The sequence below is a fragment of the Aulonocara sp. 'chitande type north' Nkhata Bay genome, linkage group LG12 (genome assembly GCF_057382095.1).
Source record: "Aulonocara sp. 'chitande type north' Nkhata Bay isolate Kocher_YH1m ecotype deep benthic linkage group LG12, A_spYH_male_GT1.1, whole genome shotgun sequence".
NCBI lineage: Eukaryota > Metazoa > Chordata > Actinopteri > Cichliformes > Cichlidae > Aulonocara > Aulonocara sp. 'chitande type north' Nkhata Bay.
The window spans coordinates 11,684,737-11,704,393 of NC_141355.1; the positions used below are offsets into that span (position 1 = coordinate 11,684,737).

Genomic DNA, 19,657 nt, shown 5'->3' on the forward strand with positions numbered 1-19,657 from the left:
CGCTAAACCATTTGCCCTGTCAACCCCAAGAAGGGTCCCGTTTCCCCTGTTGCCCAAAGTCAAAGGAGACCTTGCTCGTATGAGTTAGGTGTAATCTCCAGAGTAGAGCAGCCTACTGACTGGTGTGCAGGAATGGTTCCAGTACCTAAACCAAACAGAGATGAAGTGCGTGTGTGCGTGGACTTGACCAAACTAAACAATTCTGTGAAAAGAGAAAGACACATGTTGCCATCAGTTGAGCACACCCTAGGACAGCTAGAGGGCGCAAAGTTGTTCTCAAAACTCGATGCTAACTCAGGGTTTTGGCAAATACCTTTGTCCAAGCAGTCAGCTCTTCTCACAACCTTCATCACACCATTCGGAAGGTACTGTTTCAATAGACTCTGTTTTGGCATATCCTCAGCCCCTGAGCATTTTCAAAAACGAATGTCTCAGCTTTTGGAAGGGCTGGACGGTGTTGTCTGCCAAATGGATGACATTCTGGTTTATGCTGACACACAGACCCAGCACGACAAGAGGCTGGTTGCAGTCCTCGAATGGCTCACAAAAGCAGGGGTGACATTGAAAAGTGAGAAGTGTCAGTTTGCAAAGACCTCAATCAAGTTCCTCGGACAGATCATTGACACTACAGGAGTCAAAGCAGACCCAGAAAAAGTGAAAGCGGTCAGCAACATGGAGGCACCCACCGATGTGGGTGGAGTGAGACGATTCCTAGGAATGGTTAATCATCTAGGCAAGTACCTTCCCCACTTAGCAGAGAAAACACAGCCGTTGAGAGAACTACTCAGTACCAAAAAAATTTGGTGTTGGAGTGAGGCTCAACAAACAGCGTTTGACAACATTAAGGCAGAACTGAGTAAACCACCGAACTTGGCACTCTACAACCCCAAAGCACAAACAACAGTATCAGCTGATGCATCCTCCTATGGACTAGGAGCGGTGCTACTTCAGAAACAAGAGGATGACACAACCAAGCCAGTGGCCTTCGCTTCAAGAGCATTAACCCCCACAGAACAAAGGTATGCTCAAATAGAGAAGGAAGCGTTAGCCATAACCTGGGCATGCGAGCGATTCTCTGATTTTCTTATAGGCATTGAGTTCCATGTTGAGACAGATCACAAGCCTTTAGTACCACTTTTGGGCTCCAAGAACTTAGACGAACTGCCACCATGAGTACAAAGACTGAGAATGAGATTAATGCGGTACTCTTTCACCATCTCACATGTCCCAGGCAAACACATCGCAACTGCAGACGTGCTGTCCAGAGCACCAGAAAAAACTGTTTGTGATGAGACATTAAGAGACGAAATGAACCTGTATGCACATCAGGTGATTTCAGGTCTTCCTGCAACAGAGGAGAGACTACAACAAATAAGAGAGCAGCAAGACAAAGACGAAACACTGAAACAAATCAAACTCTACTGCAGGAACGGCTGGCCGGACAAACTCAAAATACCAGGTCCATGTTTCCCATACCACCAGCATGCAGGGGACCTGACTGTTGAAAATGAACTTCTCCTAAAAGGTATGCGTATAGTTATTCCAAAGATATTACAGAAAGATGTTTTGACACGACTGCACACAGGTCACCAGGGCATTGTAAAGTCCAGGGAACGAGCCAAGCAGTTGGTATGGTGGCCAGGACTGAGCTCTCAACTACAACAGCTGGTAGCAGAATGTGAGACATGTGCAAAGGTGAGACAGCAACCCAGAGAAACACTCATGCCAACTGAGTTTCCTACATGGCCGTGGGAGTTAGTTGGTGCTGATATTTTTGAGTGGAGTAACAGCCAGTATTTGGTTGCAGTGGACTATTTCTCACGATACATAGAAATAGCTAAGCTGTCCTCTACCACATCAGCAGCAGTGATTGACCACTTAAAGTCCATATTCGCATGCCACGGCATTCCAACAGAGTTAAGGTCGGATAATGGTCCACAATTCTCCTCAGAACACTTCCAAAAGTTTGCTTCAGAGTGGGGCTTTGCCCACACCACTTCCAGCCCGAGATTCCCTCAGAGCAATGGTGAGGCTGAAAGAGCAGTGAGAACAGTAAAGAGCCTTCTACAGAAAGAAGGAGACCCATATCTTGCTCTCATGGCATATCGCGCCACACCACTTACCAATGGACATAGCCCTGCAGAGCTTCTGATGGGGAGGAAACTTCGTACCACAGTTCCCATACTTCCATCCTGCCTCAACTCAGGCTGGACAAACATCACTAAACTGAGAGAGAGAGAAGGGAAGGAGAGAGAAAAACAGTGGAAATGGTTCAATTACAGACACAGAGCACAAGACCTCACTGGACTACACCCAGGAGATCAAGTTTGGATCACAGACATGAAAACAAATGGGACTATATCAGGCAGAGCAGATACGCCGCGGTCTTACCTTGTTGAGACCCCGAGGGGGCTTCTACGTCGAAACAGGAGCCATCTCATCACACTAAAAGGGACCAAGACTGAACCAACTGAACAACAAATCCCTGTCCTGCCAGAAAACAGCAGCAGCCCTGTTTCAAACCAGGTTCAGCAGTGTCTTATACCACCAAGTAACCAGTCTACTGAAAGAAGATATCCTACAAGAGACAGAAACCCACCGAGGTACCTTAAGGACTTTGATTTAGGTAGAAGGTACTCTCGAGCACCTGAGTGACCAGCCCGGGGCAGAATAATCCCCTCACTCAGTTGAAGGACTGGGTTGTCTACCCCACCTTCATAGTTGAATAAGTTCACACAGTTAAATAAAATAATAGTTATAAATTAAGGCAATAAATGTTTGTTACAGATTTGAGTTAATGTAACAGCCTTGGAGTATCCAGCTACAAGTTAAGTTGCAGTGATTTCAGTATTGACATAAATGTGGATTAATACAGAAAACATTATAGTTTATAATGTACTCAGAAGGGGGGATGTTATGGTAAGGACTAATTCAATGGTTCATGCAGCACCCTCTGGTGGTGGAGCCGTGTGTATTTGTTGTTGCAGCTTGGCAATAAACGGAGTCGCTACGTTAAGACAGAGCTGTCCCAGTCTCGTTAATGGTGCTGCTATTATAAACCTGAGATCTACCAAAACAGTTTTGATGGCAGAGTTGATGGATATTAGCTTCTGCTAGCCCTGAAGTCCCCGCCCGGCGTAACAGGTGTAGAGGTGCGCACAGGTGTTTAATTCGAGTGCCACTTCAGTCAGCTGTTGACTGCACCAACCAAACGTCTTCAATCAGGTTTGCCCTGCTCAACACTCGCTCAATCACAAATCGTTTATTTTAAACGATCTTTTTATAAAGGAATCTCTCAACTTCTTGTGTTTAACTGAGATGTGGCAACAAAACATGGATTATATACATCTGAAGGAAATTTGTTCGACGTCTTTCGGGACGTGGCGGAGGTCTCGCTGTTGTGCACCAGGACAGATTCACATGCAGACTGATGAACTTGGATTCTTTTACTTCATTTGAACTTCAGATGATCAAGGTCGGCTCTTTGCGCACCTTTTATTGTATTTTAATCTACCGACCTCCTGGCCCTGCCGGAGTCTTTTTAACTGAATTTAACGACCTCCTATCATCCATTATTAAATTAGAGAAGGTGGTAATTTTGGGAGATTTTAACCTTCATATTGATGATGCATCCTGTAATATGGCTGCTGACTTCATGACTATCACAGAGTCTTTTAATTTTATGCAGCATGTTTCTGGCCCTACACATGTAAAGGGTCACACATTGGACCTTGTTTTCTCCTTGGGTTTAAATATAAATGACATTCGTGTGGAAAATGTCCATGTGAGTGACCATAGCTGCATATATTTTAACTTGTCGTTTTATTTGGATCCCCCGGCTCCCAAAATAACGATTGAAAGGCGAATCATAAACCAGAACGCTGGCAAAAGGTTCTCTGCCATGTTTGACGCTGAAATGACTTAGAATGATTTGGACTCTCTTGTCTCATCCTTTAATAACCAGTGTAATTCTACTTTAGACATGGTGGCACCTCTGAAAAAAAGTACTGTCCTACGTTTGAAATCTCATCCTTGGTTAAATGAAAACATTCGTAATTTCAGGAGATACTGTCGCAAGCTAGAACGTTTGTGGAAGGCTTCCAAGCTTGAGGTTTATAAGTTACACCTTAAAGAATCTATCCTCTTGCTAAATGACATGTGGAAAAATGCCAGAGTATTTTTCATACCTCATAGCTTCAAAAAAGAAAGATCCTAAATTCTTGTTTAAAACAATTAAGAGTATCGTTTCTCCTGATGCTCCTTGTGCACCAGTTCACTCAACGTCCGAATGCAATGAGTTTATGAACTATTTCAGAAATAAGGTCATTGCCACCAGGTCTAATATCTCTCCATCTTCTCAATATCAAACTTTTAACTTGCTCTCCTCTGATACTTGGTCCTCTTTTACTCCTGTTACATTACAAGACATCAGAGGCCTGCTTTGCTCCATCTTCATTTTTCACTAGTGTGTTTGATTCAATTGGCCCCTGTATTGTGGAAATGATAAATACTTCTCTTCATACTGGCTGAGTCCCCAGCTTACAAGCTATTGTTGAGCCAATATTAAAGAAACCCCAGCTGGATCCATCTCTTCCTAACAGTTATAGGCCAATATCCAAATTGCCTTTTATATCAAAAATTTTAGAAAAAGTAGTACTAGAAAAACTTAACTATTTCCTGGATAAAAATGCTGTTATGGACACTTTCCAGTCTGGTTTTCGTAAATTGCATTCCACTGAAACGGCCTTACTTAGAGTATCTAGTGATATCTTGATGGCAGCAGACTCTGGAGAATATACAGTGCTGATCCTGTTGGATCTCAGCTCTGCTTTTGACACTGTAGATCACAGTATCATGATAAACAGACTCGAGAACTTGTTTGGGATTACTGGTGTTGTTTTAAAATGGTTTATATCATATCTGTCTGAGAGATCTTTTACTGTTTGCACAGGGCTCTAGACTAACTTTTTGCCATGGGCGTACCGGTACGCCTAACTTAAAAAAGTTAGTCGTACCGGCACAAAAGTTAGGCGAACACAAATTTTATAATAACTTATATAATATAATGTGTTTTTCTGGATACACTGTGCTTTTTCAGCATTCAAAGATTGATGACACCGTGTCAGAGCACTGGCTATGAATTTCAGAAGGATCAGGCCTTAATTTAACAGAAAAGTTAGCAATAGTTCTTTTCCTATTACAGCTACATCCACTTCTGTCGTGCCTAGGCTACTCACTAGGGCTGGGTATCATCACTGCTTTCTATAATCCATTCAATTCCGGTTTTCAAGTCCCGATTCGATTCAACTTAGCCTCAGACAGTCAGAAATATTATAATTCTGATCATTTATCAGTACTGACTTCATCAGAATTGTGAACATCACAGCAGATGTCTATGTGTGAAAGTAACTGAGAATAAAACACAGAAAAACATGAAGGAGATTTTCCTGGTCTGGCTTTTTATAGCAGATAACCTTAAAAATATTCTACAATGTTCTGCATATAAAGTTTAAATTTCTTCAGTATTGAACAACAGAAAAATAGGCTTTCTCGTCCGAGGTCATTTAAGTGAAAAAAAGAAAAGAAAAAGACAGCAGCCTACAGTGCTGTAAACAACGGTAGACTGGTGGGTAATAAGCGAATGAATAATACAGAAAACAGAGATTGGAGACGGAAACTGTTCTTGAAGTACAGAGAGAGTTAGAGAGAGCGCTAGCTGTGCATGAAGTGTGATTTTAATAGTCGTGGAAGCAAAACAGCAAAATTCATGACGACATTGATCAAATGTGAAGCGCAGTTTGCTGCTTCTTTTGCTGCTTCTTTTGCTGCTGGCTCGGTGAATTTTGGTTGGAGAGAGACAAAACCTGCAGCTCAGAATCAGCGCAAAAAGACGTAATCACAGCGCGGACCGGACGCATCAGAACCGCTAAGCTCCGACAGTGTGTCCGTCTGCGGGCTGTCGGGTGAGAAAGCCGAGGAAGACAAAGTTGATTGTGATGTGTCGAGTCATTCTGTGTTTACGTCTTTGTGTGGAATCCGTGTACCTGCTCTCATTTGCTGTTTGGTTGTTGTTGAAATGGTTTTGTGAGCTTTAATCACAAAACACAGTTATATTTAAAAGTCGATTCAGGATTTAATGAATTGATATCGCTTTATTCAAGCTACTCACCTCCCACTTCCACCTGCACTTTCAACTGGACCACGGCCAATCAGAGAGGTCCCGCCCCTTACTATCTCTGATTGGTTTAGTCCACGATAGGGGCATAATGTGTGTCTGTTGTTGACCACAGGGAAGGTTGCAGATTTTGTTTTTTGTTTTTTGCTACCCGAACAGTTGGTCGCACAGGTGCAACCGAATTTTTTTTTTTAGTCGCACCACTGAAAAATTTGGTCATATTTGCGACCAAATTGGTCGCACTCTAGAGCCCTGTTGCATGAATCATGTCACATCAGAATCAACAGTTTTGCCGTGTGGGGTACCTCAGGGATCTATCCTGGGTCCAATTCTCTTTTTACTTTATGTATTTCCCCTAGGCCAAATTATTAAGCGCTATAAATATATCTCCTATCATCTCTATGCTGACGACATCCAACTATACTGTTCCTTCAAAATGTCTGAGTTTTATAAATTGTCTAATTTAAGTAATTGCCTGACAGAAATCAACAAATGGTTATATGACAATTTTCTCCAACTAAACTCTGAAAAAACAGAAACTCTAATTATTGCTCCAGACCACATGGTCCCAGAAATTAGACAGCATATCAGCTTCTTAGACCCTTATGTAAAATCAAGCCTTAGAAACCTCGGTGTCATATTTGACAGCTCGATGTCGCTGGAGCAGCATTCTAAGCAGCTGGTCTGAAACTGTTTTTATCATTTATGGAATATTTCTAAACTCAGACTAATGGTATCAAAGCTTGAACTTGAGATGATTATTCATGCTTTTATTTCTTCTCGTTTAGACTATTGTAATGGCCTTTTTACTTGTTTTAACAAATCAGCCTTAAATCGTCTTCAGACTCTGCAGAATGCTGCAGCACGTCTCTTAACAGGCACCAAAAGAAGATCGCATATCACTCCAGTCTTGGCCTCCCTTCACTGGTTGCCTGTAAATTTTAGGTTTCATTAGGGCTGCTCAATTAATCGAATTTTAATCACGATTACGATCTGGGCTTTCAACGATCATTAAAAATGACTGAGCCGATTATTAGCCCCTCCCTCATGCTTTACTCTCGCGCTGCTCCGTGTGGCAAATCAAGCGCACTGCTCTGCATTTCGAACACGCGTCACAACAATTAAGAGGACCCGAGGGAAGCTCGGAGAGCTAAGCAGAAGTTATTTGGAGAGGAGTGGACTGCCGTTGGTTGAAAAGAGAGGTAAAAAAAAAACAAAAAAAAAAACTTCAGTGGTGTGGAAACATTATGGGTTCGTGGAGTCAGACGTGGATCAAGTAGACACAGTGTGTAAACTTTGCTATGGTGTCGTAGCTGCACCACAGAGCAACACTGCAAAGTTTACATTTTTCATTTATTTCTTATATTGCAAACATTTGCACTGTTATCAGTATTTGCACACTATTTTATATTATTTTTTAAAGTCATTATTCAATACATTGTTATTGTTAACCCTTTAAAGCCGGTCAGAGCAGCATGCTCGTTTTGTATAACTATTTTTAAATCCCTGTAGAACCTGAACCGCTAAGCTAGCACAATAAAATTTTTTCCATATGAAACCAGAGGAGTTGTATTTACATCTTATGCCCTCAGCTTGTCCTAGGTCACGGTTTCCTTCCACATATAGCTTTGCAAAAATTGCATAAAAAGTGCTTGCAGGAACAAAAACATAATATTCCAGAAACACGCTTTGCCGATCTGATCAGCTGTTCTTAACACTTCCCACATTGAAAAAGACATCAACACGAACTATCGCAAGTGACGTCATTTTCGCGGAAAATGTAGTTTTTTACTTGTAGGCCTTAGAACTCGAATTGCGCTGCTGGAAATAGTTTATTTTGATGCACATGCTTTGCAAATTTGCATCATAGGATTGTTTTTTTGTTTTTCCTGCAGTATATAAAAATTGCTGTATCTCCAAAAATAAAACTATGAAGACACTCAAAATAAATTTCCTGTTGTTGTAAACTATTTTTTGCAACTTTTTTGTATTTAAAGTTTTGAGGGATAAACCTCTTAAATTTCTCCAAGTAGAAATATATGTAAAAAAAACAAAACAAAAATGATTTTCAATTTTTTTGTAGTTTATTGCACTTTTTTGCAATTAATGTAGTTACTATGGACTTAATACATACACATTTTTAAAATATGGGCTATAACAGTTGTATTGATGTATAGCAACTTAAAATGCTCCCACAAATGGCACTACAACATTTAAAAAAAAAAAAAAAAAGCTCTGGCGGACTTGGTTCTATGGTAGGTCTTAAAGGGTTAAATAAATATCGTCAAATAATCGTGATCTCAATTTCAGTGAAAATAATCGTGATTATCATTTTTGCCATAATCGAGCAGCCCTAGGTTTCATTTTAAAATTTTAGTTCTAAACTTTAGGGCCCTACATGGTCAGGCTCCTCAATATTTATCTGACCTGCTGAAACCACATGCATCTTCTCGGGCTTTAAGGTCATTAGATCAGAGACTGCTGGTGGTACCGCGCACTCGTTTTAAAACTTGTGGTGATCGGGCCTTTCAGGTTGTGGCACCACGGTTGTGGAATTCTCTCCCACTGTCTCTTCGTTGCACGGACTCCATTGATTCTTTTAAGAAACAGCTGAAGACATTTTTATTTAGAAAAGCATTTGATTAATTTCTTCTTATGCTGTTTTTATAGTTTTACATTGTTTTATTTACTGTTATATTGTTTTTATATTCTCATTTCCTTTGTGATTTTTATCTGTGAAAACCGCTATATACTTACTTACTTTTACTAATGTTGGGCAACGATAAGAAAATGAAATATCGCGATAGAATATGGGTAAAACGCACATGCGCAGTGCCTTTGTTTTCATATGCACATGGCGGAAAAAGTGTGCCGGCAACAGAGAATGAGAAGGGCGAAAGCGGATCGTTGAATGAAACTGATGAATCAGAATTGGTTTGTAAAAATGCTGAAACTTCAGTGGTGTGGAACTGGTTTAGCTTTCGTCCGTCAGATACACAACAAAGCACTAGTTTTGGTAGCGCATGCTAGCGGGCTGTCGTTATTACCGTGTTGTTTGGAAAATACGGCACACTTAAAATCAATCCTTTGTTTTTTCTGAAAATCGACAGTGCCCCTTATAATCCTGTGTGCCTTATGTATGACTTCTGGTTGTGTTTACTGACCTCAAAATGATTTTATGTGGTACACGGCGCTGGAAAATCTGTCACGTTTTAGTACGACTTTGCTAAGCTACGAACCCGCACCGCATGATGGATTGTCGGAGCATTACGGCTATCGTAGGCAGGAGCCTCGCGGAGTGATACGTACTGTGCTTCAACATAATATTACCGTATTGTGTGTGTATAACCTCTTTTTAAGTTTTGTGGATAATAATATCCACAAAACAAAACTCTTCCGGGAAAACATCTGATTTAATGACATGTGAATATGCTGAGGATATGTCGGCCAATTTCCACTGGAAATGCCTTTTGGTTAAACTGTCAGCAAGGAATTTGCACTGTTACATTTTTATATAACTTTAATGCACATAAAAAACAGCTGCTTGTTTACGTGAAAATACATTGATGGGGTTTTTTGCACTAATAAAGTTGTGGAGTTGTAAAGCATTTTGTCTAGTGTCAATTATATCGTCAGTCATATTGTTAGCGCAAATTTTCAAATGTATATTGTGATAAATATTTTTGGTTATATCGTCCTGCTCTAGACAAGGGTCACTCCCATGCAAGTAATTAAAATGTTGCTTTGTCATTTTGTAATCCAGATAACATTTTATTATTTCTTTTTCATAGTTTGGCGAAAAAGGTAAAAAAAAAAAAAAAAGATACAAGGTGATAGCACACTTACATGCCTCAATTACAAATACAGCTACACTTGCATCCAAATCAGATGTCATAATTTTTAGAAGTGTGAGCTTCAGACTACAGGAGCAACTCTTCCTGGAAAACATCTGATTTAATGACATGTGAATATATGTTTCGTCACCACTTTAGTATTTTAAGGTACATTGCGGAGTTTACTGGGACTGGGGTTTTCCATCAGCATGTTTCTTTCAATTTCATTTCCTCTTCTTTAGCTGTATTGAGGAATCTACTGAAAATTAAAAAAAAAAAAAAAAGCTGCAACATATATTGTCAGTGTCATTTTCACAGAAGCAGAAGTTAGAAAACAACATGCCGAGTAAGCGACAAAATTACAGTTGTGTTGTGACTGAGCATAGAGGTTACTTCATGACCAGTGTTGGGAAGGTTACTTTTAAAATGTATTCAACTATACCATACCAATACCAACTAGATTTTTAAATCTTAATATAAAATGAGTAACAGTTGGGATGACATTATGTAAGGCTGCAGTTTTTGCAGCACTCTGGTATAAAAAACTATTCCGCGCGTATATAAAACAGGTCCCCGGCTCCGAACCGTAGTAAAGGGACCTCTGGCTAATTCGTCGGGTTCCGTGTCGGGCTCGTAGCCGAAAACTAGCTTTACTTTGTTGTCTGGGTCAGCTTTGCTAACGAGAGAAAGAGAGAGGCGTTGAAAGGCTGCTCCAACGGAATTTATCGTTTCGGAGGAAAACGAACACAGCGTACTGTCGAGTCTTAATAGCTTACTTACAACTGGGCTCGTCAGGCTCTCTTTTTGGCTGCAGTGGTTATTATTATATTTACATGTTTCCATCTACCGTTTGTGGTCGGTGACAACTCGTACTTTTCTTTCGACTCTCCTTTTTCTCCCTCCCTTGAGCTCACATGGCAGTCCATTCTCCCTGCAGCATGGACTACACTGCCAATGAGGCTACATAATTTAGGGTTATTGCCTGTAACACTCTAACACTCTCTGATTGAGACACATGCATTAGAGCCTCGTATTGTGTGTTTTGTTTGGGTTTCCACCGGCGTCGAATTACCAAAAATAGAGAGAGCCTAGCCTAACATGAAACAGGAAAATACCGTGTAATCCATTTATTTCAACAAAGTAACTGTATTCTGAATACCACCCTTTTTAACGGTAATTGTAATGGAATACAGTTACTCATATTTTTATTTTAAATACGTACATGTAGGGCTGGGCCATATTATATCATTCACGGTACAATGTTAGACAACGATACGAAAATAAAATAATGCGATAGAATATGGGTAAAATGCGCATGCGCAGTGCCTTTGTTTTCATATGCACATTGCGGAAAAAGCATGGCAGCAACGGAGAATGAGAAGAGGGAAAGCGGAACGTTGAGTGAAACGGATGAAACAGAATTGGTTTGTAAAAATGGTGCAACTTCAGTGGTGTGGAACTGGTTTGGTGTTTGTCCGTCAGATACCCACCAAAGCACTTTTTTTTTTTTTTGTAGAACGTGCAAGCAGGCAGTCGTTATTGCCGTATTTGCCGGACTAAGGTGCTCGTAAATCTGGGTCCAAAACTCCGTCCGCTTGAGGTCCCAAAGTCAAACGAACACTGCGGCATCACTGAGAGTTAAAAACAGGCTTGTACGATATAATGATATATATCGGATGACGATATAACAGTGTCTATCGTTTCATTTTACGCTATCGTTTGTTTCGTGGTGTCGCAAAATAAACTGTTTATGGCAATATTTTTTCATCGTTTTGATGGTCACTGTAGTGGCTATATTAATTTCTTAAAGTTCTCTCTTTCTCTTATATTTTATATAACCACACTACGGAAAGACAAGCGCCTGGTTTTTATGCGTTGTCGTGAGCAGCAATGACGGTAAAACCATCACGTGTCCGGTTGTTTATTTTCCACATAAACCTTTCACAATAAAGCTCCAGATCCTGTTGAGACTTTTCAAACTAAACTGAATTGCGTGAAAGAGTCTGCAGAGTGCTAAAAAATAAACCTTGGACTCAAACATTAGAACAGGCTTTTCCCCACAGCACGCTGTGTAATAAATACTCACAAAGAAAATGGCGGCTGTTACAAGTCATGTCTAAAAATGCATCCTTTAATGCATCGGTTATAACACTCGACTCCAGGTACATGACGCCCAGCTGGAAACACTTCACGCAAGTCGAGGTGCCCGAGATTCACAGAATTTACAGAAAACGTTAAATCTTTGTGATTTATATCGTTATCAGGACGATAGATGTCTTATATCAGGATGTGAGATTTTGGTCATATTGCACAGCCCTAGTTAAAAACTGTCTAAATTCTTTCATTTTTAATAAAACGAACAGCATTGCTGCTTTACCAGGTGTAACAATTAAGTTTAACATCCAGGCATCCATGAAAATTTATTACATTTAACAGAGTCAGAAGTTAGCATGATATAGCATGTTCTCACTGAAAGATTTCTGAAATTATTAAAACGTACAGCTCTGCTATAACTTCCAACATAAATGAAGACAGAAAACTAAACAGCAGTGACATTTGTAGGGTTAATGAAGTTGGGCTAGCTGGTATATAATGCTGTGCTACATGATCGCTAGGGACACAGCTATGTTAGCATAACATAAACAGTGAAGCTGCAGGATGAATGCTAACATTTTTCCACTCGATAAAAGTTAACGTGAGGGTTCCTGATGGTTAGAGACAAATGCAATCGCATGGCAAGATGCTTTAAACTAGTGATGTGTCGGTCGCAAACGAAACGGCTCTTAGAGCCGACTCTTTGAAGTGAGCAACGTAAGCCATAAGGAGCCGTGTTTTTTTTTTTTTCTCTCTCTCACACTTTTCCCCCCACTTCACTCCGCACGCGAGCCCTGTGCTCTGCGCTGGGCAGAGTGGTATGGCGTTATTTTTGTGCCACTATTCTGAGCGCATGTAAAATAAATTGCAGCTGTAGGTGTTGCAATTGGCAAGGCAAACCTAGACTTCAGAAAAATAATTGAGGCAATTCATTTACATGGGATCAAAATGTGACTGAGACAGTGATGCAAAGAATGAAAAATATTACACCAGAATAATAACAAGATGCAGCACGATGGTTAGTACTGTTACCTCACAGCAACAGCAGTCCTTCTGTGAAAATCTAACCGGAAATCTTACTATTTTCTATTAGTCTTTTTGTTCACTTTTGACTAATTAGTGGTGTTATGAAGGGACACTGTATCAGCTGAGAACCATAGCTAAATTAAAGCTACTTGTATTGCTTACGAAGAGTGATCCATGCATATCAAATACTGGAGTAATACAAGTCCTTGCACATAGAGCTGTCACATACCGTCAGGTGTTGCCTACAGTTGGTTCATATGCTGAACTTGTAAACAGAAAAAACTCAACAGTTGCACCTGATGAAATACATACATTTTTAGACAGTGAGATGACTTTCAATTTGAAGATGCAACTTCAACTATTTTGCTGGTAATAACTGAAATGAGCAAAGAAAACCAACAGCCTATTTATGCAAGATAATTCATAATTTTATTGAGGAGGGTTATATTGATTGGGTCTAATTACTGGGGTGGGTCATAACCCCCCTAAACCACCTTGGAAATTACGCCCCTATTCGTATTGCATATATATGTGTGTGTATATATATATACATATATATATGTGTGTATATATATATATATATATATATATATATATATATGAAGAGATAATGAAGAAATGGCTCACATACACAGCTTCTGAATTAACTTGATATTTCATTTCACAATATATAGGCTAAACTTTCTCAACAGCCCCCTTAAATGTAAGCTGAGAGTGTGCACAGTATAAATAGTTTTATTTCAAATCTATTTTGCTGACACACAGAGTCAACACTGAAAATTGTACAACATTAATGAATTACTATGTACTCGCTGTGTAGTTCAAAAGTACAATGTTTATTGTGACTTTAAATAAAGGTACCCTGACTTTAAAGCCTTCTGTTTCGTATGCTTGACATTTGTGGTATGTGATGAATTAGTAGTAGTAGCATGAAAGAGCATAGAAAAAAGTGTTTGTGTGAATGAGTGTTCAGATAGAGTAAAAAAATGCTATATAAGAACCAGTCCATTTACCATTTGGTAATCTCAGTCTGGTGAATACATTTTTGTAACTGGAGTGGCTTTCTGACATGAACTGCTGTGTTTTTATTGAGTTAGTTCGAAACTTTTACAATCTTGTTCATAGACACCACCACGTAAAATAAATTGCACATGTAAGTGTTGCAATTTGAGGAGAAATTTATTTTAAGTGAAGAAAAGCTAAATTTGAGTGAACAAAATTCATTGCTGCGTGCAAAAAATGTATTTCTGTGTTTGCTATTATCCATACACACACAATAGCAGCCCCTGTCACTCAGTTTTTGCACTTGTGCTCTCAATATTTCTGCCTGTGCGCGCTCAACTCTTTCTGTACACCGTTATATTTGTGCCACAAAACCAGCCAATCACAGACTTGGATGAAAAAAAATCTGATTGGCTGTTTTGGTCTCCAATCAGCTCGAAATGACAAAATGCAATATCCCAGAATCCATTTCGTCCAAAACTCAAACGAGGCAGTGGCGGAGGAACACAGAGTGGCGGAGTTTGAAATATTACTCTTTCCGGGTCACAAAATAAACTTTTAAGATATTTTCATGCGAGAATAGTGCTGTGTAAACTTCAAATATTTGCTTGATTTATCAAGACATCACATATTTGCATAAGTGCTCCCAAAAACAAAAACCAGGGGGGAAAGCCTTTCTGCAGGATATTTGTTTTCTTTAATCCTTAAGCCTAACAAGAACATTTGAGAAAAAAGAAAAAACCTAAACAGACAAAGTGGAAGGCCACAGTCAGAGGTCAGCGTAATCACATAGATCTACATAGCTGAGAAAATCATTTTTGCTGTTTTTTTTTTATTTTTTAAATCAGATCTCACATTAAAAATGCAACTGGAAGCTTTATGGTGATAGCTAAAGTGTAAGGGATAGCAGTGTACAAAACAGTTTAAATTAATATATAGTTGCTTTTGTCATGAGCTGTCTTATTAATGTCATTTATGTACCTAAAAGATTTCCCTCTGTAGGCATTTTTTCAATAGCTGCGATTCTCGGAAACAGGCTTTGCAGAGGGGAAAAAGAAGAAGAAAGTGAAAGGCATTCTGGAAAGTGAAATTAATGTTGCAAAACACCTCTTGGAGGTGGGGCCACTTTGTGCAGGCAGTGTATATAAGCGTGCTGCTTACTGCTTCACAGCATCAGGAGCCATACTCAAGACAGAAACGGTGAACAGCGGATCTGCCTACAGCCACAACTATGAACTCAGTCACTGCCTTCGTTGCCTGCCTGCTTATCCTAGGTGCACAAGGTACTGTGAAAATCGTATTTTTTTTCCTTCTTTGTTTCTTTTTTCCCCTTCATCCTGTTTATGGATATTTTGGCTGCTGATCAACAGGTAATGCTCTTGTCTTTTCCTACACAGGACAACCAGCCAGCAAATCTAATAAATGCAAGTGTTACAGTTACATTGGCAGGATCAGCCCAAAGCTCATCAAGACTGAGCCAGTGATACACTACCCAAGTATCTTCTGTCCACATACAGAGATCATGTGAGTCCACAAGATGACCTGAGGTATGATTCTGCTGTGTTCTCCAGTTCCTTCCTAATACACCTCTTTTTAAAAATCTTTCAGTGTTACCACAAAAGCAGATATGAAGAAGTGTGTGAATCCAGAGTCCCCACTTGGACGACACATTCTAAAAAATCACAACAAGTAAGCCAAATTCAGAATGACACGCACGCACAACTCTGTGAAGATGACAAACTAAAGGTCTGTGTTGCTTGTCACTGATAATCTCACTTGTTTCTTCAGGCAAGGGAAGAAAGGAGCTGTAAGCACCACGACTGCTGGTCAGAGTACTGCTGCAATCTAAATAAGACACTGCGTGACGAACACGCTGCACTCCTACTGCACAGCAGAAGTGACACCTGGTGTTGAACTAAAAGGACTCATTCAGTCTCACCGGAAATACAAGACAATCAATATTCTTTATGATTACTCTGCAATTTTTGTTCCCCTTGCGTGTATATATATATATATATATATATATATATATATACACATTAATATATATTAATATATATATATAAACATATGTATAGTCTAGACTTGAACTTCTTACATTTTTGTACATATGCTTTTTAAATAATAAAATAAAACCTATATGACGGGACTTTCTGTTCTCCATGTTTTGCTTTGTTTCCTGTGTACCTGTGTACCAACACAAGACAAACTAAACTCTTACACATGATGTTTTTTAATCTGGGAAAAATGCAGTGATCAATCCATATGACCTTTTTATGATGCAAGTGTAGCAGTTATGGTTTTAAAATTTGAAATGTGAGCCACCAGATAAGGGATCTCTACTAAATCAGGGATAGCTGCATGAAAGAAATACAAGGCAAACCTAGACTTCAGAAAAATAATTGAGGCAATTCATTTACATGGGATCAAAATGTGACTGAGACAGTGATGCAAAGAATGAAAAATATTACACCAGAATAATAACAAGATGCAGCACGATGGTTAGTACTGTTACCTCACAGCAACAGCAGTCCTTCTGTGGAAATCTAACCGGAAATCTTACTATTTTCTATTAGTCTTTTTGTTCACTTTTGACTAATTAGTGGTGTTATGAAGGGACACTGTATCAGCTGAGAACCATAGCTAAATTAAAGCTACTTGTATTGCTTATGAAGAGTGATCCATGCATATCAAATACTGGAGTAATACAAGTCCTTGCACATAGACCTGTCACATACCTTCAGGTGTTGCCTACAGTTGGTTCATATGCTGAACTTGTAAACAGAAAAAACTCAACAGCTGCACCTGATGAAATACATACATTTTTAGACAGTGAGATGACTTTCAATTTGAAGATGCAACTTCAACTATTTTGCTGGTAATAACTGAAATGAGCAAAGAAAACCAACAGCCTATTTATGCAAGATAATTCATAATTTTATTGAGGAGGGTTATATTGATTGGGTCAAATTATTGGGGTGGGTCATAACCCCCCTAAACCACCTTGGAAATTACGCCCCTATTCGTATTGCATATACAGGGGTGCAAAAAAGTATTTAGTCAGCCACCGATTGTGCAAGTTCCCCCACTTAAAATGATGACAGAGGTCAGTAATTTGCACCAGAGGTACGCTTCAACTGTGAGAGACAGAATGTGAAAAAAAAAATCCATGAATCAACATGGTAGGATTTGTAAAGAATTTATTCATAAATTAGGGTGGAAAATAAGTATTTGGTCACCTCAAACAAGGAAAATCTCTGGCTCTCACAGACCTGTAACGTCTTATGTAAGAAGCTTTTCTGTCCCCCACTCGTTACCTGTATGAATGGCACCTGTTTGAACTCATCATCTGTATAAAAGACACCTGTCCACAGCCTCAAACAGTCAGACTCCAAACTCCGCCATGGCCAAGACCAAAGAGCTTTCGAAGGACACCAGGAAAAGTATTGTAGACCTGCACCAGACTGGGAAGAGTGAATCTACAATAGGCAAGCAGCTTGGTGTGTGTCATGATCTAAGCAGCCAGGAACACACAGGCACAAATGTAATCTTCAAAAAATGGGTTTTATTATACCCCCAAAAAGGACAAGATGATTACAAAAATTCAAGATATCAAAAATAAAGTTTTTAAGAACCAAGTGGGCCCGTAAAAGAGGTTAACATAACATAACGCTACTCAAAAGTCACTTAACAAAAACATAACTCAACAAACTGACCTGCCCAAATGAGAAACAGCTCCAGTTATATAGCAAATGAATAAACCATTATATACACCAAAGGTGAAAACTAAAGAGATAACAGCCAACCATCATTCAAGAAGAACCCCATTCCCCCTGCATGATCACAATAGATGGTTCAGTCCACTTTATTGGCTTCTGCATTTAAACCAGCTCCACCCTCAGCCTCCTCTTTCAGCCAAACCAGGAAGGACTGGAGTGGAGGTCAGGTAACTCAGAAAGAGCAGAAATATAATCAATATAACATATACCTATATAAAATAACAAACAATGCAAAGCAAAGTCTATGCCACCATTTGGGCTATAGCTTAGTGCTGTCATGCATTACAGGTAACTCAAAATATCAAATTAGTTAACTTATGATCACAGAAGCTTTAGAGCATAACGTAAACATAAGACAAAAGACCACATGAATATTACCTAAGTATCTCAGTTGTGTGGTTGCATGCATCCATCACACACTCCCCCCCTTAGGCAGTGAGCTGGAACAGCAAGAGAGATAGTCCGCTGTGCAGTTGTTCTTGCCTGCAATATGCTGAATGGTAAAACGGAATGGCTGCATCGCAAGGTACCATCTGGTGATTCGTCCATTCGTATCCTTCATTTTCTCCAACCACTGGAGCGCCTTGTGGTCAGTTTCCAGTTTAAATTCCTGGCTTAGGAGGTAATACTTGAGGGAATCAAGTGCCCACTTGATTGCTAAAGCCTCTTTTTCCACCGTTGAATATCTCATCTCTCTTGGGAACATTTTGCGGCTAATGAAAGCCACTGGGTGTCGCTCATTGGGTGGTCCCTGTAGAAGAACAGCCCCCAGACCCCTATCAGAAGCATCAGTTTGAAGAATAAAAGGTTTCTCAAAATCTGGGCTATACAAGACTGGTGTCTTACTGAGGGATTGCCTGATGTCCTGGAAAGCTGCCTCAGCCTCCTCCGTCCACTGAATCTGGTTAGGGCACCTAGAACCTGTTAGATCAGTGAGGGGAGACGCCCTGGCAGAGAAATGAGGGATAAATCTGTGGTAGAACCCTGCCATGCCAAGAAATGATCTAAGTTGTTTCCTTGTCTGTGGCAAACTGCAGGATTCAATAGCACTGATTTTGCTCACTTGTGGTTTTATCACCCCATTACCTATGACAAATCCCAGGTATTCAGTTTCAGCCTTGGCAAAAACACATTTTGACGAATTAACAGTCAGCCCAGCTTCTCTGAGACGCTCTAGTACCTTTTCTAGATGTTTGAGGTGCTCCTCCCAGGTTTGGCTGTAAATCACAATATCGTCCAGATATGCTGCCGTGAACTCTGACAAACCACACAGTACCCGATCCATCAGCCTCTGAAATGTTGCAGGGGCTCCATGCAAACCAAAAGGCAGGACTGTGAATTAGAATAGCCCCCATGGTGTCAAGAAGGCAGTCAGTTCCCTTGAGCGTTCAGTAAGTGGCACCTGCCAATAGCCTTTGCAGAGATCCAGAGTCGTCAGGTACTGGGCTTTGCCAAGTCGCTCAATCAGATCATCAACCCTAGGTGTAGGGTATGAATCGAACTTTGAGATGGCATTCAAGTACCTGAAATCAATACAAAACCGCAGGCTACTATCCTTCTTTGGGACCAAAACCACTGGGTTGCACCACTCGCTCTTAGATGGTTCAATGATCCCTAGAGACAACATTAAATCCACCTCCTTCCTCAATGATGTTAACAGCCGCTCTGGAATCCTATAACTCATACGTCTCACAGACGCTCCATCCTTTAATACAATGTCATGTTCAATAACATCCGTCCTCCCAGGA

General features: G+C 40.0%; 1 protein-coding gene across 1 annotated transcript in view; it reads left to right on the forward strand.

Annotated features, from left to right (window-relative positions):
* Positions 1-16,123, forward strand: part of LOC147317000 (C-X-C motif chemokine 10-like) — a 35,971-nt gene extending 19,848 nt beyond the window's left edge. Inside the window, exons 2-5 of the mRNA XM_086313570.1 lie at positions 15,302-15,413; positions 15,528-15,654; positions 15,739-15,819; positions 15,919-16,123. Of these exons, the coding sequence (XP_086169696.1) occupies positions 15,362-15,413; positions 15,528-15,654; positions 15,739-15,819; positions 15,919-15,979 (321 nt within the window). The 5' untranslated portion in view covers positions 15,302-15,361 and the 3' untranslated portion in view covers positions 15,980-16,123. The remainder of the gene's footprint in view (positions 1-15,301; positions 15,414-15,527; positions 15,655-15,738; positions 15,820-15,918) is intronic.
* The last annotated feature ends 3,534 nt before the right edge of the window (positions 16,124-19,657 follow it).